This window comes from Microtus oregoni, unplaced genomic scaffold (assembly GCF_018167655.1).
Source record: "Microtus oregoni isolate MIOR12 unplaced genomic scaffold, Mior012 000012F_ref0000307, whole genome shotgun sequence".
Lineage (NCBI taxonomy): Eukaryota > Metazoa > Chordata > Mammalia > Rodentia > Cricetidae > Microtus > Microtus oregoni.
In genome coordinates this window covers 46734033-46761210 of record NW_024543071.1, presented here as the reverse complement: position 1 = coordinate 46761210, position 27178 = coordinate 46734033, and the positions used below count along the sequence as shown (strand labels likewise).

Genomic DNA, 27178 nt, shown 5'->3' with positions numbered 1-27178 from the left:
AATGTTTTAGCCCTAAGATAAACAAAAATACACACATAAGCAGACTCCAGCTGCTAGAAGAGACAGGGCCTCAGGAAGAGGAAATAGTTACGATCTCCTGAGTAAATGTGGGAGGGGGAGGCGAGAAGGGAGGGGAGGGGTATGGGAACATGAGGTATTGAGATGGCCAAGTGCGGGGAGAGATGGAGAGGGAAAGCAATGAAAGAGTGTCTTGAAAGAGGAAGCCATTATGGTGTTAGGGAAAAACCTGATGCTAAGAAAAGTCCCAGGAATCCACAACTATGACCCCAGCTAAGACTCCTAGTAATAGTAGAGAGGGTATCTGAACTGGTCCTCCCCTGTAATCAGTTTGGTGAATACTGAAACTGTCATCCTAGAACCTTCATCCATCAACTGATGGAAGCAGATACAGAGATCCACAGACAAGCACCAGGTTGAGCTCTGGGATTCCAGTGGAAAAGAGGGAGGAGGGATTATATGAGCGGGGGGGGGGGGGTGTCAAGATCATGATGGAGAAAACCACAGAGACAACTGACCCGAGTCAATGGGAGTTCACGGACTTTGGACTGTCAGCTGGGGAACCTGCATGGTACCAAACTAGATCCTCTACAGTTGTATAACTTGGTCTGTTTGAGGGGTCCCTGGCGGTGGGACCAGGATCTATCCCTGGTGCATGAGCTGGCTTTTTGGAGCCCATTCCCTATGGTGGGATGCCTTGCTTGGCCTTGATTAAGGAGGAAGGTCTTGGTCCTGCCCCAACTTTATGGGCCAGGCTTTATTCACTCCCCATGAGAGGCCTTCCACTTCCTGTGGAATGGGTTGGGGATGGGTTGTGGAGGAGTGGGGGAAGGGGTGGGAGGAAATCTGTGGTTGGTATGTAAAATGAGTAAAACGGAAGCAAAATAAAATGAAACTAAAAATATTAGTTAATGGAAAGAAAAATCATTATCACTGAGGTGCAAAATATTTCCATATAGAAATTATATATCATGTTAAAAATACACATATAGATAGATGGATATGGGTCAATGTATATCATGCCCATCGATAGTTGTTGAGAATTCCAAAAAGAACAAAGAGCAAATATTACCTGATTATCTAAGTTTAGTTAAATTCTCAGCCTACTTCCTCCTTTTTTCCTTTTGTTCATCATTGTAGATGTACAGCAAAGCTAACTTATTCCTTAATGACTTTCCAGGAAGAATGTGTGTGAGACTGTAACACAAAACAAGAAAGCTGGAGTGGATAATATTCACAAAGAGAGGGGCAGTCAGAAGATCAGAAACAGCATAACTAAAACACTGGCATAGGAGAATAATCTAATTGTAAAACTGGCAGAATGTGAAACAAACTAATTTTGCTATAATTTTGTAAAAGTCATTTAAAGATTGGCTTTCAGAATTCTACTGAGTCAGAGTGTTCTAGTCCCCGTTTCCTATGAACTGACAGGGGACGGCGTGTTCTCTGTGTCTTCCAACTCAGCGTAGATCGGTGAATAAATATTTAGTTCTTCATAAAGACGATCATCTGTGACCTGATAAAGAGAAAAACCACTCCGTATCAGTTACCCAGAACTTTCCATTCCTAAGAGGTTTATTACACACAGATCTCTTCTTTTGTCTTTTTGAATTTCAACCTGCCTCTCATGACACTCAAATTATTCCCTTACCATCTAGACACCAAATCAGATGGACTGACCAATGGGGGCTAAAAGAAACCATGTCAGTGACAAGTTGCTAAGGTGACCCTGTATCTGAAATGGTTTGCCTTCTGATTCGGGACAGGGGTCATAAGAGTGTGTCTAACAGCGGACATAGAGGATGAGCAGTGGGTTCCATTTGTCAGAGCTGAGTTGGTATAGCAGCTGGGAATTGAGAATCTCCATCATGGGTATAATGAATGTGCGCAGCTGGTGAAAATGCAGTTGTCACCATAAATCGAGGGGAAAGAAAACTCAAGGCCTATTTAGAGCAATAGAGAGGGAAAAGAAAAAATAGTACATTGGGGGTAGAAAAGGCAGAAACAAATATATCAAGCTCTTTGGGAACAAAAATGAAAAGTAAAACCTAACACCTGCATATTTCCATCACATGCTGACATTAACTCACTGCTCACACGGCATCCCTTCAAAGCACCCACAATTTCTATAATTATAAAGATTATATTTGCCTAGCCCTTAGGGGGATTGTGGCTGTGACCATGTTCCACTTCAGTGTCTAAAATAAGATTTCCAATATGAGATACGAAAGCCAGCTTTTGAGAAATAGTTTTTCAGGAAAAAAAAAAGTAATAATTCCGGAATTTCAGGCCCCATGTTTTAAAAGACTAAAGCGCCAACTCTTTAACATGCCATTCAGGACTTCCCACTGACCTTTTTACTTTTGAATTTTTCTCCAATCCTATGGATAATGAACAGCACAGCGCTGCAGAAGGCCAGTATAGTGAGGAGCAGCATCATAAACACCGTTTCCTGTCAAACAACCAACCAACAAGGGGCAAAGTCACAGACATACGTACCCAGATCCCTCCCCTTGCAGAAGCGCTCTCTCTCTCTCTCTCTCTCTCTCTCTCTCTCTCTCTCTCTTTCTCATCTCTCTTGGGAGCACACCTCATAAACAGACATAGATAGGCAGCCAGGAGGTGGCTACGTGAAGATACCTCTAAGCTTAGGGGATGTGGGAGTAAGGCCATCAACCCCTGAAAGTTCCTAACTTTACATGATGAGACAGAAACTCCAAGTGAGGGATTGTATCTCTGGAAGAGAAATGGGGTTTCACACTTAGTGTGTTTCCAGAAGAGACACGTACCGTGACCAAAGACGCCCCAAAGCAGCCGTCGTCCTCGTTTAGATCCTTACAGTAGTTCATGTACGTGAAGTCCTGGCTCAGATTGAGGGTCAGTAGGAGGACCCCTACTGCTGCAGTGATGCTGCTGAGGATGTTTGCTCCCAGGCTTCCTCTCACCTGCTGGCAGAAGAACAATCAGCCCTGGGGTTGCCTGTGGCAGCAGCCAATCAACTGATCTATCTCTCAGAGCTGGCCTTGCTTGGTAACTCAAAGCCTTCTACAACTCCAGTCAACTAGGGAACTTCTGCAAATGGAAGAATGGATGAAGAAAGTGTGGAATATATACACATTAGAGTACTACTCAGCGGTAAAAAACAATGACTTCTCGAATTTTGCATGCAAATGGATGGAAATAGAAAACACTAGCCTGAGTGAGGAGTCCCAGACCCAAAAAGATGAACATGGGATGCACTCACTCATAATTGGTTTCTAGCCATAAATAAATGACATTGAGTCTATAATTTGTGATCCTAAAGAAGCTAAATAAGAAGGTGAACTCAAAGAAAAACATATAGTTATCCTCCTGGATATGGAAAGTAGACAAGATTGCCGAGCAAAAATTGGGATCTTGGGGGTGGGGTGGGATAGGGGTAAGGGGAGATGGGGAGAGAAATGTGAGAAGGGGAGGATGGGGGGATCTTGGGGAATTGGGATGGTTGGGATAAAGGAAGGATGAATATGGGAGTAGGGAAGCATATATCTTAATTAAGGGATCCAGCTTAGGGTGGGCAAGAGACCTGAACCTAGAGGGGCTCCCAGGTGCCCAGGGGGATGTCCCCAGTTAGTGCCTTGGGCAGCTGAGGATAAGGAACCTGAAATGGCCCTACCCTATAACTACACTGATGAATATCTTGCATATCACCATAGAACCTTCATCGGGCGATGGATGGAGATAGGACAGAGACCCATATTGGAGCACTGGAATAAGCTCCCAAGGTCCCAATGAGGAGCAGAAGGAGGGAGAACATGAGCATGGAAGTCAGGACCACGAGAGGTGCACCCACCCACTGAGACAGTGGGGCTGATCTATTGGGAGCTCACCAAGGCCAGCTGGACTGGAACTGAAAAAGCATGGGATAAAACCGGACTCTCTGAACAATGAGGACTGATGAGAAGCCAAAGACAATGGCACTAGGGTTTGATCCTACTTCATGTTCTGGCTTTGTGGGAGCCTAGCCAGTTTGGATGCTCACCTTCCTAGACCTAGATGGAGGGGGGAGGACGTTGGACTTTCCACCTGACTGCTCTTCGGTCTGGAGAGGGAGGGGGAAAGGAGTGGGGGGAGGGGGAGTGGAGTGGGAGGAAGGGGAGGGAAATGGGAGGATGGGAGGAGGCAGAAATTTTTGTTTTTCCAAGAAAAAAAAATGTCCTCATCATTTGGTAGGCATCCATTTCCTTCTGAGAGGCCTTCAAGAATAGCATGAGGGCTGGGGAAAAATTCAGCAGTGGGCCACAGGGTTAGGCTTTGCAGAAGGTCAGAGACTTGATACAAAGCAAAGAAAAAAAAACCCACACATATGCATAGTCTATCCTCAAGTCATAAGTGGCACAATTTATGTTTCTAATGATCTTAATCAACTTTTGCTGCCAAAAGCCTTCAAGGACAAAGGGATTGAGGTAAATCACATAGCCACACCCTCTGCAACACCGCTGGTACTAACGGGTCTCCCTTAACACCCCTGAAATTCCACTTGTTTTACCTTGGAATAATGAATAAAAATATAACCGTGACTCACCAGATACAGTGTGTTCTTCCTTTCGGACCTAACTGTCAAAAATCCAGACAAAACAAACTGTCCAAAAAGAAAGAGAAGAGAAAGGAAAGTGAGTCTCTGCTCTCTGGGATGTTCCTTCCCCTACCCTGGACATGCAAAAAACCGGCTTAAGGTGCTTCCTGAAGCTCTCTACTGAAACCTCCCAGGAGACCACTGTTTACTATTATTTCCTATAAAGTGATTCTCAAAGACGATTCTTATCCAAACCCTGTGACGGTCCTGATAAAATGCAGGTTCTGAACTGAGTGTGGTGGCACACGCCCGTGATCCTGGCACTCCAGAGGCTGAAGAAGAGAGGAAATAAGTCCGAGGAAAGCCTGAGTTACACGGTGAGAAAAAGAAGCAGCATGCAGGCTCTTACTGGGACCTGTGGCTCTCCCTTTGCCACATGGCTCCCCTGTGAGGCTAACTTGGATACCTCCTGGGTAGGCAGCAGGGGCTAGTGGTATCTGGTGGACAACTACAATAGCAGTCTCATTTATTATAACTCTGAATTCATATGTCCTGCCTTACACTGTCACTCCTCCAGACCAGAAACCTGTATCTAGTGCTGTGCATACCTAGGGAGGCTGCTCAGCAGCACATGGTCATATAGTTAACTACGAAAATGTAAATATGGGAATATTTAGTAAAAGTAAAAATTGAGACTTCAAATTCAGAACACCTTCTAAAAAACTGAGATTTGCATTTCCAGGGACACTTAAAGAGCTACATATTTGAGTCTATGAAAAAGTCCAACAGCTAAAAGAACTTGTAACACAACACAGGCGCAATGACCTGAGTTCAATTTCTGGATCCCACAAGGGAGCAAGAGCGAATTCTCTAACCTCCACATGAGCACCATGGTCTCTCTCTGTCTCTCTCTGTCTCTCATATCTCTCTCTCTCTAATACACACACACTCACAGAGAGAGAGAGAGAGAGAGAGAGAGAGAGAGAGAGAGAGAGAGAGAATAGATTTTAAAGCTAAATGTTTGGAAAGAAAATAGAATGTTGATGTAAAATATGGTAGATGGTCTAGAGAACCAAGAGACCTGCAAACTCCATACTTAGCAGTGTATCCAACCAATGTAATGTTTTCCTTAGATTTAAATATTTCTTTATAATTTAATTATCTATAAAAGTAAAACATGATAGTGATGTGGACTGAAGGAAGATAGGCATAAGAGACATTGTAGCATGCAATGCTATTCTACAAAGCTCTAAGAATTAAAAAGTAGCTCTTAGTTTTAGTGATTGCTTCAAGATGAGAAAGGAAGCCATGTAACTTTCAAAATCACAGATAGGCTTGCTATGCTGAAGGGGACATATATGCTAATATTGAATGTGTGTGTATGAGTCAAATGTATCAAATTCTACACCTTCTATACACAGAATTCTTCTATACATAGAATGTGCTCTCATTCAGCCCTCTGCTTTCCAGATAATATATTGTTTAAAAAGGAACCCAGGACATTAGAGGTCAAAAGCATGTCAAGGGCCCAAGAGATACCCACCCAGTATAGTTGCCCTTGTTCTCACCTGAGCAATTTTTCACCTTCCCCCCTCTTAAAGAAAACCTTTTATGCTATTTTGGTGTGGGTTTGTGGGGGGGGGGTTATGTTTTTAAATTTTTATCTGCAAGTGTGTATGTATGTCTGTGCATGTATATGTCTGTGTATGTGTATGTCTGTGCATGTATATGTCTGTGCATGTGTATGTCTGTGCATGTATATGTCTCTGTATGTATATGTCTGTGCATGTGTATGTCTGTGCATGTGTATGTCTGTGTATGTATATGCCTGTGCATGTGTATGTCTCTGTATGTATATGTCTGTGCATGTGTATGTCTGTGCATGTGTATGTCTGTGCATGTGTATGTCTGTGCATGTGTATGTCTGTGCATGTATATGCCTGTGCATGTATATGTCTGTGCATGTATATGTCTGTGCATGCGTATGTCTGTGCATGTGTATGTCTGTGCATGTGTATGTCTGTGCATGCGTATGTCTGTGCATGTGTATGTCTGTGCATGTATATGTCTGTGCATGTGTATGTCTGTGCATGTGTATGTCTGTGCATGTGTATGTCTGTGCATGTATATGCCACATGTGTACAAATGCCCAAGAAGCCCAGAAGAAGGATCTTATCTTCTTGAGCTGGAGTTACAGGTAATTGTGAGCACCTGACACAGTGCTGGGACTGAACTCAGGTCCTGTGAAAGAACAGCAAGCACCCTTAACTACTAAGTCCTCTCTCAGCCTTAACTAGCTTTTATTAATGAATAAAATGCATGTACTTAGCATGTAATTATATTAATAGTGCTAGTGGAATTATCTTAGAATACAAGTTTTAGGCAAATTATTTAACTTCTTAAATATTAGTGTATTTATTCTTTTACAATGTTGTAAGTCTCAAGTATCCAGTCACTAAGAAGGTGAACTATTTAGACCACATCTAAAGGTGATAATGTGCATGTCAATGAATTAATGTGGAAAAAACTTTGGAATTGCAATTACGGATCCTATATGCATATAAGTGAAAAGGTGTCGATTTTATCAAAATGCTAGAGCTATGTAGCTAGATTTGTTTAGAAGAAAACTCCGATTAGCACTATTTCAGAAACAATTCCAGAAATGCTCTCACCAGCCCTGATCCCCAGAATGGATAGCCTGCTCTGTAAGACAGAAGGACTTCATCGTCAAAGTCGGAAATGGGGAATGATGAGCAGACAATTGTCCCGAGACAAAGGCATATCACACCAACCAGAATTTGTGTTACCTGTGGAAAACATGAAGTTTGTAAAGTTCGGAGATATTTTCTCAAGATTGTACCAATTTCCCTATAAGCAATACCGAAAATGAGAAATCTCTTGAGTGTCATATGCCTTCCTGTGATTGAGCCAGATGATAGATTTTTCTACTGCCTTCTTTTCACTATAAAAATCGGAACTGTTACTAAAGCACACACAGTTAATATGTGTCACATACATCTTTATCTACATAGTTATGATTGACAGGAGTAACTGTCCTATCTATTAGCCACGGGCATTATGTATCCATCCTTAGTCCCTATTCTCCATTCATGTTTCAGTAACTTAAAGTCTTCTTGAGAAAATGCTTCTCTCTTCCCAGAATGTGCAGTGAGCACCACCGGTTCCTCTCCTATCAAGAATGTTACAGGACCTGTCACTCCTCATCAACCCATGAGAGGAAATGTAAATATATCCTAATACTCTTTCCTAGAGCCAGCATTAATTCAAGTTGAAAATGGAGGCTAGACACTCACCCCCAGGAACTCCAAATCTTTCTTCAAAAGTGCCTGCCATGTCTGTGGTGGTGGGGGTGGTGCTGGCTTCTCTGGCAGAGCTTTAGCAGAAGGTGATGCTTCCAAAAGCTCAATGTCAGGCACACTGAAATTTACAAAATTTCGATCATACGAAAATCCTCTAACTTCCTGTGTGAAGTTGTTAACTGTCAGAGACTAGAGTGTTACTTGTTAATTGCTTTTTGAAAGAATTCAGCAGTTGAACTCTTCAGGGTAGTGCCTGAGAAGGCTCAGAGAGCCAAAGCAACCAACCATTTGAATATTATCCAAGTGTTTACATAGAACAGAATAGAACAAAAGCCATGCCTCATGTTCTTGTTCATCCCAGGTTGTCATAAATTCCTTCGATGAGTCACTATTATGATTAAAACAAAACAACCAAACACGCTGGTCTGTCAACTTCAAAATCATTGTATCATAGAAATGTATCTGCATGCATTTTGTCGCTACACACAACTTCATATGCAGAGAACTGCTTTGAGGGACTACTTCAATCTCCTTTAATATTTTAATCTTGGGTGCAGGATCCCATGCCTTAAGTTTCACAAAGGCCAACAGGAATGTGGTCATCTTCGAATGCCTTTGACTCCCATAACACACTTTCAAACACTGAGGCAAGAGATCTGTATGTTCGAACGCCCTGTCTCACACCCCAAACCACGCGTCTCTAGTGTTAGAAAATATGGTATTGCCAATTTTCAAGTCAAGTAAAAACCTGCTGCCAACTGCTAAAGAGAAAGACACTAAGAACGTGTGAGCATGGTTCAGTAACTTACTTGAGTCCATGCATAAATCTAAGAATTAGCATCTGACTGCCCAGCACTGTGAATTTCTCTGTCTTGATGAATAACTTCAATGGAAAAGCAATAATCTTTACTTACCTGGGGGATTCTTGTGGGTTTGGGAGTGCAAGATCTGCTCTGCTCTTATTTTCTGTGTCCATTTTTTCATAAACTGAACTACCCGGGAATGAAGGATCCTGTTACATGGAGAAGTGTTGTACTCTGGGTGGGCAGTTAGATGTGCTGACTTTGAATACAGTGGTTATCTCCATGCAGATAAGTCTCCCAGCTGATTAGTATCAGTGGTTCCTTTCTCTTGCTATAATGGGGAGTCATAAGACTGAGACATCTGCCGAATAGAGAGCAGGGTGAACAGAGAAACTTGAGCATTTTAGAGCATACTTCTGCCTGAGACGTGGGATTAATAGAACCTAATATTGAAGCATCTAGGCACTGAGAAGATCAAAGGAAGTAGAATTAAAAGCAGGTGTGGTCCTTAGAAGCTTCATCTACTATCCCCATGTCATAAGTTCTTCAGTTTGGTTTCATGTGCGGCCTCAAGGCTGAAATGTGTATATTAGCATGAGTACTAATTTCTAAATGTATCTCCAACTTCGCATCCTCTCTCTTTCCACTCCCTTCTCTCTTCCCTCCCCTCCTCCTCCTTCCCTTCTTCTTATTCTCTCTTCCTGTCTACTGAATAGTATTTGCTGTCTGCAGGAGATGATCTTTAAAATGGGACCCACAGAGTGAACCTGCCACTGAAACTAGCCAAAGTACTATTTGAATTAAGAAATACGCCTTATCTGAATGTGTCCATGGCAACTGATGTATAATGGTACATCATATATGTACCATAATGTAATGGTACATTATAAATGTAAGAACAAGACAAGGAAAACATGGAAGGATGTGAACTCAGAAATGATATGGGCAAATCTGAATGGTGAGATCTACCCAGACAAAGTATTCACTCAACTATATCACAGTTAACCACCACAGAACACAACAAACAAGAGGGAATTCACAGGTCTGCCTTGCTTATATTTCAGTTTAATTCTATGAATGGTTTTTCATGACTACAAGATACTCTGTATGGTACCCTAATCACCTGAGTTATTTTTCTGGGATATAAAATGTCTCAGGAGAGATTAAGATGTGCATATTCATAAAGGATTCTAGTGTACATATTGCCAAATCTTTCCTAAAAATACTTCACTGCCCCAGCTACTTCCGTTCCTCTGTATCTTTGGAAATCAGTGCATCTAACAAAAACACTATTTGAATTAAGAACTAAGCCCCATATTCTTATTCATTCATACAGAAAGGATTTAGTGCTTCTTGCTATTGACTGCTCACATTATGGAGCAGGCAGTGTTGAGGATCATGATCCCAGACTCATCTAGCCCACAATATTGCAGATGAGAACAAAGAAAAAATATTATCTAGGAGGTCAGAGGCCAGAGACTTCTAGAACGTCAAAGAGGTTACAACAGTGTTGCCTGATGGAACATGAGTAAAGTTCAAAGAAGGAGCTACCAGAGAAGGTGATGTTTGAGCCTAGCCTTAAAATGGTTGGCTTAGTAATCTCACTCCCTTACTCAACCTTTGCAAAACCACACAAGTCTGCAGGGTAAAGTTCTGAAGCAATGTGATAGTCTTTAACAGTGTCTCCTAGTAGTATATAAAGGTTTGTGTTCAGCAACAACAACAACAACATCAAAATCAGGAACCTATTTGAGATTTGGACACTTACCAGACTAAGAAGAACCTTCCATGTTTGGAGATAATGTTTTTCTGTGAGAATTGTCAACAGCAAATCATGAAATGTAAACGCAGTACTGAAAGGTGACCTATGACATCCCAATTATTTCATGCTCCAGTGTTTATCAACAGCTTCATTCTTCCCCTTCCTGAGATGTTTAGCACATTCTGTACTCATAGTCCAGTTCCCCACGGCCATATTGTTCTACCTTCCATAACAGCAAGTATCAGAACATATGATCAAATGACTTCCTTTGGGGCTGGGCACTATTATCAAGTTGAGTTTTAACCATATGTCTGTCTGGAAGGAAGAGATAACAGAGCTACAATTCTTCACCTCTACATAGCATTTCTCTGGCACACACAGACTCTTCACATGCCTTTTTCTCTGGCTTTCTTTTTGACTATCAAGTTTCTTTATTTAGTAAGTTAGTTTAGGGTGAAAAGGGCCAAGGAAAAAAACACTGTACCCCAACTAGACCCAAGACTAGGGCAAAGGAAAAACACACTGACCCTGACATAACTCCAGGATCAGGGCTTGAAATCTCACCAACCCCTGAGGTTCCTGAGCATGAAACCCTACCAACCCCTGAGCTTGCTCCAGAATCAGGCTTCAAAAAAATCACCAATCCCAAGCCACCCTGGAAATCTCTGCTCGCCCCCTCCCCCCCCAAGAAACCCTATATAGGATCTGTGCCCTGTTCAGTTTGCTGTTGCTTTTCACCCTTAGGCAGGCACCCTCCTGGATTCTTCCTTTCCCATAAGTCTCTTGAGTGAGGTTTGTTGTGTGGTATGACATATGGTGTGACAGAGCAGAGCCCAGTCAGAACAACTTTTGCCAGAGCAGAGCTGAGTGGAACAGAGCTGTAACACTTTCCCTGGGAAACGCCTCCTGGTGGAGCAGAGCTGTAACACTTTCCCTGGGAAACGCCCCCTGGTGGAGCAGAGCTGTAACACTTTCCCTAGGAAACTCCCCCTGGTGGAGCAGAGCTGTAACATTTTCCCTGGGAAACGCCCCCTGGTGGAGCAGAGTTGTTGTACTTGTATAAACCTTTCCCTGGAGCAGAGCTATACATTGCTATGGTTACAGTGACTTTGTCGCATTTCTGGGCTCCTGACTACCAGGATACCTTTCCATCTGAGCTGCAATGCTTACAGTGAGAGCATAGATTTTTTCATTATATTTTTTCTTAATTTGCATAGAATGTATTTTCATCATATTGTTTTTCCTCCCCCAACTTCTCACAGATCCTCCCTACCTCCTGACCAACCCAATTTCATGTTCCTTCTCTCTCAAAGTGAAAAACAAAAACAAAACACCAAAAATAAAAAAACAAATAAAACACACACACATACACACACACACACAAAGAAGAACATGGAGCCCTTTTGTGTTGGTCAACTAATCCTAAGCATGGGGCTTTCCCTGGAGAGTTGTTGATACCTAGTGTTACTCCACTGGAGAAAACTGATTTTCCTTCTCCCAGCAGGTATCAATTACAAGTAGCTTTTTGGTTAGGGGTTTGTCCCCAATCTCAAAAGACATTTACTCTTAAACTTATCATGAGCAAATGTTTTCTAAAAGTAAATGCTAACTCTATTTAAAATAAATACTCACAAATTTCCATATGAAATGTTTTAAATTATGTTATCTTTAGAGGGTATTTTCTGGTACCTTCCACCAAGGAATTACAGCCTCAATCTCTCTCATCTTCCTTTTTTTACAAACTTCTTTCATTTATTCCTTCCTATCTTATATTTTCATTCCCACATCTTAGATCTATGTCTGGGTTCAAAATAAGTGATAAAGACGCTTGATGAGGTGGTTCTGTGGGTAAGGCTGTTTTCTGTCAGTCCTGGGGGCCTGGTCTGGAACTCACATGGTGGAAGTGGAGAACTGACTCCACATAGCTGTCCTCTGACCTCCATGTTCACACCATGGGTATATAAACACATGCACAAAGCTGTCCTCTGACCTCCATGTTCACACCATGGGTATATAAACACATGCACAAAGCTGTCCTCTGACCTCCATGTTCACACCATGGGTATATAAACACATGCACAAAGCTGTCCTCTGACCTCCATGTTCACACCATGGGTATATAAACACATGCACAAAGCTGTCCTCTGACTTCCATGTTCATACCATGGGTATATAAACACATGCACAAAGCTGTCCTCTGACCTCCATGTTCACACCATGGGTATATAGACACAGGCACACATGCAAACAGGAAAAAAAGAAATTTTTATACAAGCACATATATAATATGATTTAGAGTAAGACAGTTTGGAGTGACATCAAGTTCCAGTGTTTCATGGAAAATTGATTACAGAAATGGCCGTGGGACAAATGGCTCTAAAGGTTAGAGTGTCAAATGAGAACATTAAGTGAAAAAAAAATCTTCATTTCTTTATCCAAATGACTTCAGAAATGTTCAGAACTGGATTCATGCAGTTCATTCTGGCTCTAATGTTTGCTTGAATCCTCCCGGTAGACAGCTTTTGTCTGGTGTCACCGTCTATGGGCCAGATACTAAGGTGGTTGTTTAACTCACACTAATTCTTATCTGTCTGTCCATATACCTCAAAAACTCACTTTTCATTAGGGAAATAAGCATTATATGTGGTTGAACTTTAAGATCTAAGAATATCTCCTGACAGGGAATATCATGAGCTGCAGACTCACAGGCAAGGTTTAGATATCAGCTGTCATATTGTGCTCTGAATAGTTACCATGACAGCTTTCTTTTTTAAGATAGTCATCAATCTGACTACAGGGCAAGGCCAGTTCAGGCACCCTCTCCACTACTGCTTAGGGTCTTAGCTGGGGTCATCCTTGTGGAATCCTGGGAGTTTCTCTAGTGCCAGGTTTCTTGCTAGTCCCATAGTGGCTCCCTCAATCAAAATATCTTTTTCCTTGCTCTCTGTCTCTGTTCTTCCCCCATCTCGACTATGCCATTCCCTCAAGTTCTCCTCCTCTTCTCCTCTCTTCCTCCCCTTCTACCCTTCCTTCTCCTCCTACCCCCATGTTCCCAATTTTGTCAGGAGATCTTCTATTTCCCCTTCCCAGGGGGATCTACATATGTTTCTCTTAGGGTTTACCTTGTTACTTAGCTTTTCTAGTGTCATGGACTGTAGGCCCATTATCCTTTGCTTTACAGCTAGTATCCACTTGTGACTAAGTACATACCATGTTCATCTTTCTGAGTCTGGGTTACCTCACTAAGGAGCATTTTTTTTTTCTAGTTTCATCCATATGCATGCAAATTTCAAGATGTCATTGTTTTTTCTTACCACTGAGTAGTACTCCATTGTGTAAATGTACTACATTTTCTTTACCCATTCTTTTGTTGAGGGGCATCTAGGTTGTTTCCAGGTTCTGACAATTACAAATAATGCTACTATGAACATAGTTTAACAAATGTCCTTGTAGTATGATTGAGCATCTTTTGGCCATTGACAGCTTTCTTAAGTCAAGCATTCTCCCTCTATAATGCTAAAATCATTACATTTGAATGTTTAACCAAGTCTATTCTTTATTTCTGCTATATTCCTGAACTTTTAAACAATTTTTCATCCTATATGGCTTGTTTTTTTAATCAAAAGTTCAGCTTACAGTATTTTGTACTCATGATCTATAGATATCTACACAAGGCCTGCAAAAGGTCAAGCCAGCACACTCATAGGTGGCACTAGACGGACCTGGCGGGTTACAAAATGAAAGAGAGAAATAGAGTGAACATGAAGGTGGGAAGGAGATAAGTTAGGGATTGTACAGGAGTGGAAAGGGGGAACTGGGAGTGGATTACATCAAGATACTTTGCATATATAGACAAACAAATCTTCAAAGCATAAATAAAAATGTTTTAAAATTATTTTAAGTTAAAATTTTCATATATTACCAAAATGCTAACAAGTTACTTTTAAAAACTATATAGGGATGTAAATAAGCAAGGCTAAACAAACAAATTATGAAACAATTGCATACAGAAGAAATCAGTCCTAGATAGTAGGAACCATTCATTATAAGGGATGGTATTAACCTACAACAGTATGTTCTAACAAGATGGGAAATTGTCACTGAACCAGGAAGTGTGTGTACAATTCTGTATCTGAATATGGCAACATTTTAGTGGAAGTTCTAGAATTTTTTGCTTTTTACAAGGATGTTATGATAACAACCGCACAATAATATTCTCTTCAGGCAAAAGTAAAATTTATAATTTAACACACATAAAAATACAGCAATAAAAAGTAAAACATTATTCTGAGACCTTGAGAAAAGGAAGTTTTTTCTTACAAGATGAAAAATGCATAAATAATACTTAAAAGTTAAATTAACAACAGCAAGAGCTGGAGAAACTTGAAAAGTTAAAGGAAACAAAAACAAAACCAGAAATTGTTCACTACAAAAATGCAGGTCTAGTGAGACAGCCCAACTGATTATGCGCTTGCTATGTAAGCATGAAAACATGGGTTTGATCCTGATTTAAGCAAATTTTAAAAAATGAAATAAAAGGCAGGTATGGTTACATACCCTGGGAATTCCATCAGTGACAAAGGCGTAGGCAGGCAGATCCTTGGATCTCCTTAACCAGCCAACTGTCCCTAACTGATGAGCCCTCCTACCAGTGAGAGGGGTTGTCTGCTGGCCTCCTACACTTACATCACAAACTCAAGAGACAGATGCTAGACGCACATTCCAGGAGTGGTTAAGCTAAAGTCAACTTCTGTTTTCTGAATTTCTCTTGTGGGGCCTTCAGCTTAATTACTCAGCAACCTTTAGTCATTATCTCCTAAGGGCTTCTACTTCCAGTTATATTTGAGTTACATATTTTATGAGAAAGCTATAAAGCCTCTTTCTTAGTGGAGATGTCTCCACACTAGAGTCAAGTTCAATGTCTGTGGAGATGTCATGCGTCAACACAATCATCAAAGTAAGATCATTCGGGGCGTGTCCCTGGACCTCAGAGTGAGGTCAATTCTACCCAAGACTGAAAGTTACTGTCAATTCAGGTTGTAGGGAATGCTGGTGAGGCAACCACAGTGTCCTTGTACATTGTTAATATGTTCTGATAAGGGATGCTTGAAGATACATTCAAATAAAAGGAAGTAGATTATCTATAACATATTAGAAGCAGAATTGATGAAAAATGGCCAAACAGCTGTTAGGGACACATCTGAATTTGAACCCCAGATCTGCCAATTTGTCCTTTCTTTTCATGTCTCTACTTTATAGTTTCCCAAGGTCCTTTGAAGAACAAAAGTCACTAATTCAAGTCTCCATTGTGTTGGGACATGTGTAACTTCTAGAAACTGATGGAAATAGAGTCTGAAGATTTAAGCTTCAAGTACAGTAAAGCATAAATTAATCACAATGTTTCTTTTTTTGTTTTGTTTTTACTTGCTAGACTGTAATACTGACGTCAGCCAAAATCAAGGACACTTTTTTCTGTGCTAAAACCGATCTGGCTCATCCCCCTTCCCATGAGGTGGCTGCAGTTGAGATTTTACGGAAAATACCCACAATAGGGATTGAAACTGTAATCTCGGCAGTTTTGAGGAGGACTGTGAGTATAAAATATCAAATTGAGTATGCTTGCACATGCCTCTAATTCTGAAAGTTGGGAGGTGAAAATAGGAAAATCAATTCAAAGCCAGATTTGGCTTTATAGGTTAGAAGCCAGCCTACAGGACATGAGACGCTGTGAAGAAAGAGCGAGACGGAGGGGGGGAAGGGATGGAGGAAGAGAGGAAGAAAGGAAAAAAGAAAATTAAGTATTAAATAATCTTCCATCCTTAAATCTCACAAAGCAGTAGAGTAGGAGAAAAGGAAAAAGGATTGAGTTTCTGGTATCAGCTTTGGAAGAAAGACCATAGGAGCAGCAAATCAAAGAATGCCTAAGGAAATCCATTTATTCATAAAGATCTAGAACATGCCATGGTGAATTTACAGAGATGGCAGACAGGATTGGGACAGGTGCCCAGCTTTCTCATGGATCGTGCTGTGACAGAAAGATTGAATTTCGTCTTCTCATTCTCTCCTGGGTTCTCAAGTGAAGCTCTCAGCCTTTGGTGAGTTAAGGCTGAGTGCTTAGGTTCTCCGAATCACTTCCATCAGGAGCTATTCCCGATTCCGCCGAATGAGGAGGTGAAGAAACTGCCTAGAAAATGAGACATCGGTTCTCAAGAAGAGGGTCCTCATCTCCCCTCTCCACTCCATCCCTTCTTAAAGTCAGCATGATCACTATCACAGATCCAAAGATACTCCTTCACTGGTGATTATCCTATTAAACACTGAAGAATGATTATATCCGTATAAATCAGGAGACAATCAAAACATTTCCAGCTTCATTTATATAGGTTGCTGCTACATATATGTGGTTCCAGAACTGAATATGGAGATTGTGTGGGGAAAGTCAATAAAAATCAAATGTATAACCTTCCCAAGGTGTTTCTGGCCTTGCTTGCCCGTTTTGAGTTGCATTGCCTTCACTGAAGGCTTGTTTCTGACTTGGTGTGGCTGCTGCCACACCACAAAATGCCAGTGGGTGCTGCTCAGATTGAATACTCTTTGTACGTTATGAATGGCAGCAATCTCTCTTATAAAAGCATAGTAGTGTAATTACAGAAACCAAATACCTGTAATATTTTTCTACTATTCTTCCTTAGCACGTAAGCAACAAATTAGCACATATTTGGGTTGTTTCATGATAAACTGTTCGGTTTTAAAATTTACTGTTTGAATTGTTGACATGTTTCATGAAACACTGTTGAATGAACTTTGACTCAGGATTAGGCTAGAATTTCCAGCAGTTTTTCGGATTGGCCATAAACAGTAAACACATGTCTGTCACTTTGTACTATATATACTCTTCTCAGCCTTGAGAATAATAAAATCAGAGCATTAATCAACTCTCAGAAACAAGATAATCTCCATCCTGCAGTATCCAATATATAGCCAAGGTTTAATTATTATGGAAAAATAATCATGCACATTTATTTCATTAATATGCAAGTTTGTGTTGGTCTTTAATATGTGGTAAAATTACATACCAACTAATTGTTTTAAATAAATTTCTTTATTATTCATATCCGTAAATGTTTTGTCTAAATACCTATTTTATATTCCTATATATGTAAGGCTGCGTAAAACTTTCTTGGGCAAAAAATATTGAAAGTGGAAAATTTTAAGAAACTAAATTAGATGATCTAAATATACAGCAAGAATATGTGGTCATCCTGAGTTATACAACTCAAAAGTAAAAATTTACAAGAAAATAATTTAAATTAGTTTAACTGCATTAAAACGTATATTAATATATTGCTTACATTTTCAAATCTGAATCATTTCCAACCTTACTCCATCTCACGCTTTGATCTAGTAAGTAATTCCCAGAAGCCCACAAGTCATTACCATATAAAAGTTTCTCATTCTGAAAATCAGAACTAGCTTCGTACATTGTGGGATTTGCAGATGATAGAACTTGCTCCTCACTTCCACAAACTCACCTCTCTTAAACCACAGACATTTCCTAGGCACCACATGACTGAGATGGAAATGGTCACGGCCAGCTCCAGCAGGGTAAGGATCAGCATCAGAGACACCAGGCCCTAGGCAAAGGATGCCTCAGATCAAAGCAGTGGAAACATTCAGTGGGAAAAATTGTCAGTGGGAAAACAGACTGCACAACCCTCAGCAGGGAATAAGGTGAGACACAAATTAGACAGAAGGTGCAGACACACAAATTGTGAAGAAGGGATCCACTATCGATCCAAAATCATGAAAACACCCTCCTGGGAGAAAGATATATGTTATTTCTAGATCAGCCTATGTGAATCAGTCAAGGGGAGAAGGAATCAAAGGAGAAAAATTCTGACACTATCACTAACACTTATCAATATAATAAGTTACAGAAATTAATACACAGTTTAGCAAAATGAACAAAAAATGATCCCTTCATGATTCCACCAACAGGATTTCAGAGGGGATGGGTAGGCATTTATATTAGAGTCACAGACCAAAATACAATGCTGGAGAACCATAACACATTATTGCAGAAGTTACCTTTCCATCATTGCTGAGCACCTATAGAGAGATAGCTCAGCAGACAAGAGCATCTGCCACTCTTGCAATGGACCTGGGTTCAGTTCCCAGTACCAATATGGTTTGTCACAACTATCTGTAACCTTAGTTCCAGGAGATCTAATACCCTCTTCTGACTTCCTCAAGAACCAGGTATGCACAGAGTGTACATAGATACATAATATGAGGAACACAGGCAACAGAGTCACGAAGTCAAACACAATCTAGTCCATATATATATATATGTGTGTGTGTGTGTGTGTGTGTGAGTGTGTGTGTGTGTGTATCCATACATATTGAAAGACCCCCGTCCAGCTTGCTAAGTAGCTTAGCACCAGATAAAAGACCCCCCCGCCCAGCTTGTTAAATGACTTAGCACTGGTAACACCATTTTACAAGGCTTGTACTGAATATTCAGGGTTTGAACAAAGGGCAGTTTAAAAGCTGCCAAAACGAGCTAGAGACACCTGTGGCTGGGCCGGGGGAGGAACGGGAATACCGAGAATATGGCAAGGCACCGTCTGTCCCAGGCGGGGAGGAACGGTGAAGTCTGCCCTAGATAAGAGCCAAGGCAGCCCATATCTGAATTCTCGGGAACTAGAGACCTTGTCCCGACCTGAACTCGGCCACATTCATTCTGACCAATGAAAACCCTGTAACTACGCTTCTCGCTTCTATACCGCGCTTTTTGCTCCCCAAAACATATATAAACCCATTACCCCGATCTAAAGGCGCACAAGTCCTCTGAGAGACTTTGTCGCCCCAGGTACCTGTGTATCTGAATAAACCTCTTGCTGTTTGCATCCGTACAAGTGGTCTCGCTGTTCCTTGGGAAGGGTCTCCCCAGAGGAAAGACACTCTTGGAGGGTCTTTCAATATATGTGTATATATATATATATATATATATATATATATATAGCCCGGATGATTGAGTGTGTACCTTATATGCACAAACATTCACTTCAAAGATAAGAAAGTTAAAATATAGACAGATTGTCTAATGTGCCCTTCACTACAAAACTAGTAAAGAGCAAAATCAACATTCTATACAACATACTGCTTTTCTGTATATTTTGAATGGCTTGAAATATGTTATTAGCAGCTTTAAAACATACATCTGATGAGTAACCCAGGTAAATGCATAAGTCAGGTGACTGTGAAGACTGGCAGCCCTTGAGTGCCTGGGAATTGAGTGCCAGATGTACAGAGAGGAAAGAAGTTCCAACAAATGCAATGGTTGCACTGGCAATGTTCATCCCAAAACTGTTTTGCATCTAAAACAAACAAAAAAGTCCATTAATGCATGTAGAACATGATTTAACACCTTAGCAACATTCCATTTAAAGAGGTATTTATTTACACACCTAACAGCATTCTAGATGCAGTGCAAGCACCCATAAACAAAAATTCCTACATGGTGCAATCCAACAAAAAAAGACAAAGAAGAGGCTGATGTACACAGCTCAGTTGGTAAAATGTTTGCCTAATGTATAAAAGCCCTGGTATCAAACTTTAGTATTGTATAAACTGGGTGTCTTTGAGGATGCTTGTAATTCCAGAGATTAAGAGATTAAAATTCAAAGCTATCTTGTAATATATGAGACCCTATCTCAATTTAGATAAGACTCCTAGAATAGCAGAGAGGGTGCCTGAACTGGCCTTCCTCTGTAATCAGATTGGTGACTACCCTGTCATCATAGAGCTTCCATCCAGTAATTGATGGAACCAAATGCAGAGATCCACAACCAAAGACCAGGCCAAGTTGTGGGAATCCAGTTGAAGAGAGGGAGGAAGGAATATATGACCAAGGTGGGTTGGGGGAGTCAAGATCATGAAGGGGAAACCTAGAGACAGTTGAACCAAGTTTGACGGAACTCATGAACTCTTGACTGACAGCTGTAGAACCTCCAAGGAACTGAACTAGGCCCTCTGCATGTGGGAAACAGTAGTGTAGCTTGGTCCATCTGAGGAGCCCCTAGCAGTAGGACCAGGATCTATCCCTGGTGCATGAATTAGCTTGTTGGAGCCCATTTCAGATAGTGGAAAGCCCTGCTCTGCCTTAATGTAGCGGGAGGGACTTTGTCCTGCCTCAACTTAATGTACCAGACTTTGTTGACTACCCATGGGAGGCCTTACCCTTCAAGGAGAGTGGATGGAGAGTGGCCTGAGGGGAAGGCATGGTGGGAGAAAGGAGGAGTGGAAGGGATAACTGTAGTTGGGATGTACTGTGAAATTTTTAAAAAATTAAAAAAATAAATACAAAGCAATTTATGTTTCAAAGAAACTGAAAGATTAGTAAGTTAAAACTAAGAAATATGTTGACTAAAATACTGGGAAAATGGCCCAGAAAGAGAGCAAAATTTTCTCTAGAAGAAACAAAAAGAGGAATACATAAGCCAATTTGTTGAGCTAAGAAATACTTTAGTTGGCAAAAAGTGGTGGGGGGCGACTTTCACTGAAAATGACCCTTGAGTATTTCTTGGAGAAGTGAGGTTTTCACAGGACAAAAACTTAGAATGGAAAAAAAGTGTAGCTAAGGTTCATATTCTATTTTTTTTTTAAAGCATGGTGGTGATTCCAGGAATTCTAAGCACTTTGACCCATCATTGAGACAGAATGCAGAAACAAAGGAAGCAGAGCAAGGAAACGAGTTTCCGGAGCATCAGACGGCCATGTTTAGATATTCTATTCTCTGAAAACACAAACGGAAGGGCAGAACTAGATCATCACCACGCAACTACAATTCCCTCACAGCCATAGATAGACCCGAGATTCCACACCATAAATGAGGAAAACAGCCCATGTATGTAAATGTTTTTAACATCAATGAAAACTCAGTATAAAGAGGTGTCATTATGAGCTGAGATGATTGTAATCCATTTTCCAATCAATTTCTAAGAGCATCACAGGCAAATTTAAGAATATCGAAATGAAAGGCAGTTTAGTACGTTTCACTGTGAAGAGATGTCATGTTCTTGTTTATCTCCAATATGCTTACAAAATAAAGAAGAAAATAACACTAAAAAAAGGAAAACAATAAATACACTGCCATGTAAATTATGCCATATATTTTTAAGCAACTAAGTATTGAAGCTAATAGAATGCCATAGCAATAATGGAATTCTAGAAAAAGGGGTGGAGTTTGTGACATTCAGTAGTAATAACTTGTAGAGACAGGAATAAATAACTGAGCATTTCCCCAGATGGTCCAGGGGAAGTCCAGGTAAAGAAGACAGTTCAAAGTCCCTGAGGCCACAGTGTCCCCAGGAAGCAAGGATGCCAAGGTGAATAAGATTAGGAAAATAAATCAGAATTTACAGAGAGATATATTATATAAAGCCCTGCAACTTATGGGGGAAAGTCTTTAGTTCTAATTCTGAGAAAAATGCAAAATTGTTGGAGGGTTTTGAGCAAAGAGGCAACAGATCAATAGCCTAAAAAGTGTCACTTTGTCTTAATTAAGAACAGGAAAATGAGGTTCACAAATGGAAGCAGAGAGCCCACTTAGGAGGCTACATAGAATGCCATGAGAAGAAAGATGAGTAAAGGCCAAACACAAGCTTGAATATGAAAACCATTTGATTCGCTGAAATACTGGCTTCAGGAATATGAAAAGAGAAAATGGCATATATTCATATTCTTAGCCTAAGAATCTGAAAGGATGGAGTTTCCATCAGCTTACATGAAGATGCAATCTCACAGGACAGGTTTGAGGGATAGTAGAAGTTGGGTTTGGGACCTTTCAGACTTATAACTAGAAGCAAAACTGATGATTCAGTTTGATGCTTGGGAGAAAAATCTTGTCAGGAATATACATTTCAGGAGTGTGACCTAGTCTACAGAGTGAGTTCCAGGACAGCTGAGGATACATTGTTGTTAGAGGCTGTTTGTTTGTTTCCTGGCTACCCAGGCTCCCAAAATAATCACACAGAAACTATACTATTAAAATCACTGCTTGACCAATCACTTAAGAGGCATATTGTTAGCTAGTTCCTATATCTTTGGTTAACCCATTTCCATTAATCTGTGTATCACCATGTGACTGCGGCTTACCAGGTAAAGTTCCATCCAGAGTCTGTCTCTGGTGGGGCTACATGGCTTCTCACGACTCAGGCTTCTTTCCCCCAGCATTCAGTTTAGTTCCCCCCCTCTGCCCAGCTCTGCTCTGCCCTATTATAGCTAGCTTCTTTATTCATTAACCAATAAAAGCAACACATATACAGAAGGACTTTCTAAACCATTTCCCCTTTTCTGTTTACATAAAAAGGAAGGCTTTAACTTTAACATGGTAAAATTACATATAACAAAACAGCTATCAAGCAATAATTACAGTTACAATATTTATATCTTCCTTATCTTTTATCATAACTAACAAAAACTATATCTATTCTTCAACTCCATCAAAGACTCCAGAAGGATATAATATTACCTAAGTAAACAGAAAGTGCATTGAAGGCAACTTCTAAAACTCTAGAATTGACAGAGACATCTCCTGCATGGACAGCCACACAAAGTTCTTGTCTTAAAAAAAAAAGAAGAAAGAAAGAAAGGAAGGAAGGAAGGAAGGAAGAAAGAGAAAAATAGAAATTTTTGCTTCTAGTTTTGAAGGTAATAGTGAAAGAACATTCACTAAAAATAATTTGTTAAGCCTGACAACACACAAAAATTAAGAAGCCAGCTTCTAAGCTTCAGATTCACTCAGTATTCATAATAACAATCCCAGACATGAGTATTCATGGTTTATCTGATTTCCTTTATTATCTACCACTGAATGCTTAAAGAAAATTGATTTTCTTGTGCATTAAATGAGACTTGGTTCCTCAGCTGGATTCACCAACCTCTGCCTTCTTACTCTTGGTGGGTAATTTATTTCTGCTCCTTTGACCATAGAGAAAAAGGGGAAGAGTTGACTCTTACCAGCATCCTTGTAGGCTTTCTCCCTGCTGCAACTGTCAAGGATCCTGAGCAGATAAACTGTTTAAAACAGAAAGTAAGACAGATAAAGGGACTGTGTAATCTTGACCACTTTCTCCTCAGCATTCCCTCCACAGGAGTTACTAAATCTTGGAGAACAAAGGTTTGCTGAATAAAATTCAACTACTGAATTCTGAAAGTCAACAAAATGATTTCTAATGATATTCTGCTATACTCATAGATTAGTGCCTAATACAACTGTCATCAAAGAGGTGTCGCCCAGCAACTGATGGGAGCAGATGCAAAGACCCAGAGCCAAACATGGGCAGGCCCTAGGAAACCCCACGTAAAAGGGAAAAGGATTGTAGGAGCCAGAGGGGTCAGAGACACTAGGAAAACATGTCCCTCAGAATCAACTATGCAGGGCTTATAGGGGCTCAGAGAGACTGAAGCAGCAATCACAGAGCCTGTATGGGTCTGAGCTGGATCCTCTGCATATCTATTCTGGTTGTGTAGCTTGGTATTCCTGTGGGCCTCCTAACCGTGGGAATGAGGGTTGTCTCTGACTCTTTAGTCTGAGCCTGGGATCCTTTTTCTCCTATCAGAATGCCTCATCAGCCCTGATATGATGGTTTGTACCTAGTCTTATTGTAACTTGTTATGGCATGCTCAGTTGGATTTCCCTGGGAGGTCTGCTCTCTTTTAAAGGGAAATGAAGGCAAAGTGAATCTGAGGGGTGGGATGGGGATGACTGGGAGAAATGGAGGAAGGAGAAACTGTGGTTGATATACAGTGTAAGAGAGAATGAAAAAGAAAATGCAAGAGGAGGCTTTGAGTTTCCTGCCTCAGATAATAAAGAGATTATCACAGGCCTCCCCTCTGTTGTGCTTTGTGAAAGAGAACCTTCATTTTCAATGCCAGCTGCATCTCCTGGGTAGACTGCTAAGCTTTTCTTCCCCTCAGCTTCCTTTCCCATCTGATACCATATCCCCATGTTAACATCACCTGCTAACAGCTGTGGTACTAAAATGAACGATACAAAAACAGGAGTATGTGTTTGTCCAGGATAGGGAAAGCATCCAAATTAACAATACATAGCTATTGTTTAGTTCCAGAGATCCCAAAAGAAGATTCTTTTGCTATTTCTGATAGCCTACTAAGGAAACTGAGGGCAAAAGTTCACATTTAATCTCTAAAACCACATCCTTGATAGGATTATGAAAACTGAAGCAATAGAAAGGACTGTATAAGGGACACACAGTAGGCATGTTCACCGTGGGGAGAGCTTGGAAGGAATTGATGACTATAGGCAAGGGCAGAAAGGGAGAATGGGTCATACACCTTGGACTTGCCCTGAAATGCTTTAGAGCCAGAAAGAAGCTTCTAGAATTGGAATCAATGATCCAGTCTTCTGGCGATGCTGAGGTGAATGGGACACTGGCTCCATGATCCCTTCCTTTTTCACATTTTATTGTATGTGTGTGCGTGTTTTGCCTGCACGTATGTCTATGCACATATGTGTAGTGCCTGTGAAGGTCAGAATAGGACAACAAATCTAGAATTGGAGTTACAGATGTGAGTGCTGGGAACCAAAGCTGGGTCTTCTGGGGGGAAATCCAATGCTTTTAACTGCTAAGCCAGTCTCTTGCTCCCCTTCCATTTTAAAACAAACTAATCTCACTTTCTGAGAAAATAAAACTTCATGCTTGTGGAACGTCTGAAATTCTTTTGTTCTATCAGGCTGAGAACTGACAGCAGCCCGCAATCTACTTTCACGATACATGTATTCTGTTGCCCCTCCTCATGCCCTTAAAACCTTTTTTCTTCTTTCTTGGTCTCCATTCTAGTTTCACAATTTATGGAGGGAGGAAGAGAGAGAGAGAGAGAGAGAGAGAGAGAGAGAGAGAGAGAGAGAGCGCCCACGTACATTTAGGTACATATAAAAAAATCTAAAATCTAGGCACTGCACAGAAGTGAAGACATACAGTTTTTGTGTTCCTGAGTCTATAAAGCTTCAAAGCTGTAGGGCTGTGGATTGTGTGTGTTGTGCGTACGTGCGTGTGTGCACGCATGCATGCATATCCAAGAACTCTAAGTCCCACCCAGGATATGGAACTGGCCATGTCTATCATGCCCATCAATAAATGAGTGGATAAATAAAATGTGTCAATATGCACATAGGAAAATGGATGGAACTGGAAATTATTACATGAAGTGAAGTGGTTCCTATAATTAGAAAGAAAGGGGATTTTGCCTACTTTTGTCAGAAATTGCAAACAAAACCACAGCTGGTGATCTTCAAAGAGCACTTTGATAGTGCAGCACCCTAGCAGTGCTGGGTGAGAGATGTCTGTGGCCGAGGGGATGAATACTCACAAACACAGCACCCCAGAGTGGATAGCCTGTGTAGAAGATGAAGAAGAAGAAATGCCTGAAGTGGTGAGACAAATGCTGTAAACAACTCAATAAAACACCCAGAGCCAGAATCAGTATTGCATTCAGGATCTGGATGGCCTGAAAAAAGAAGAAAAAAAAAGATAAACACATAATACTATCTTTATTTTCCTCAGAATGGAGGAAATATCATGACTTTAAATGGTTAAAATGCTAAGGCTGAATTAACTGAGCAAAATCTCATTCTAAAAAGGTTTTGTTTAGGATTATAATAGGACAAGGGGAAACAGCTGTTAAATTTTAATTTTAATTTTTTATTTAAAATATAGAATATGACCATTCACTGGTATCATAGGCCTGCAAACCCAGCCACTTGGGAGAATAAAGCAGAAACATCTACCTAAGCTACAGAATAAGTTCAAGTCCAACCTGTGTGATTTAGTAAGACCCCACCTTTAAAAAGCACAAAGGGATGGATCTCGGGCTCAATAATATTTTCCTGACAGGCATGAGGACCTGGGTCCCATCCACAGGACCACAGGGAAGGAAAAGAGGGAAGGGGAAGGGAAGGGGAGGGAAGGAAAGGGAAGGGAATGAGAGGAAAGGAAAGGGAAGGAGAAGGGAGGAGGAGAGAGGGGAGATAGGGGATGGGAGGAAAGCAAGGGGAACTTCACAGAACTCAACCTCCTGACAGGAGCCATCAGAAAACACCAAGAAACAAGGAAGAGCCTTAGAACAAACTCTCCAGAGTTTGCTGGGATATACCCTAGGAGAGACTGATTCTCCATTTCTACTCCTCGGGTCTCCATGGACCCACCTTGTCTTTAATGCTTAGTGAAAAATAAGTGAGAAATTTTGGACGGAATCCATATAGCCTTTTGCTCCGTCTTATATAAACCTACTTTGTGGCCAAGGCTGACTTACCCCGAGGGCTTGCAGTACTCCTCTCTGAACATCCTGTGATCCATCCAGGAGATGATAACCAGAACCATCAGTCTCCTCTCTGTGACTGCCTGGCGAGGTACCACGTGCTGAGGTCCCCAGTCCTGTATCATCGAATTCCTGGGAGGCCATTGGGGGCTGCTTGTCACTGGCAAGGAAAAGAACCCAAAAGCTTGATGCTTCCTTCTTTTGCTTCCTAACAACATTTTTTAGGGTAGCAGAAGAGTTCAGTTTTGTTTGTTCAACAAGACTACTCTCCTGAATGACAGGACTGACACCCTGCTCCATCCCTTTCTACCCTAGAACTGCTTCCTCTTAAAGCAAAGCCTTCCTCCCTGCTACACCTTGGCCTGAACAGCACCTC

General features: G+C 40.9%; 2 protein-coding genes across 4 annotated transcripts; both read right to left on the bottom strand.

Moving 5' to 3' along the window:
- Positions 1-1435: 1435 nt before the first annotated feature.
- On the bottom strand, positions 1436-8902 carry Ms4a2 (membrane spanning 4-domains A2). 3 transcript variants are annotated; one of them, XM_041662095.1, is made up of 7 exons: positions 8808-8902; positions 7888-8011; positions 7246-7380; positions 4583-4639; positions 2808-2963; positions 2372-2470; positions 1436-1534 (listed from the first exon to the last, which is right to left on the bottom strand). In XM_041662095.1, exons 1-7 carry the CDS (start codon positions 8867-8869, stop codon positions 1436-1438), a joined length of 732 nt encoding a protein of 243 aa, XP_041518029.1. In that variant the 5' UTR covers positions 8870-8902. The 3 variants fall into 3 exon arrangements, with proteins under 3 accessions (XP_041518029.1, XP_041518030.1, XP_041518031.1); XM_041662096.1 differs by having other exon boundaries at positions 2808-2852; XM_041662097.1 differs by lacking the exon at positions 2372-2470 and having other exon boundaries at positions 2808-2852; positions 7366-7380.
- Positions 8903-16558: 7656 nt separating this feature from the next.
- Ms4a3 (membrane spanning 4-domains A3) lies at positions 16559-26946 on the bottom strand. The gene is made up of 6 exons (XM_041660714.1): positions 26797-26946; positions 25855-25992; positions 23482-23538; positions 19680-19838; positions 17991-18092; positions 16559-16642 (listed from the first exon to the last, which is right to left on the bottom strand). The coding sequence occupies exons 1-6, from the start codon at positions 26944-26946 to the stop codon at positions 16559-16561; spliced, it is 690 nt and encodes a 229-aa protein (XP_041516648.1).
- Between the last annotated feature and the right edge of the window lie 232 nt (positions 26947-27178).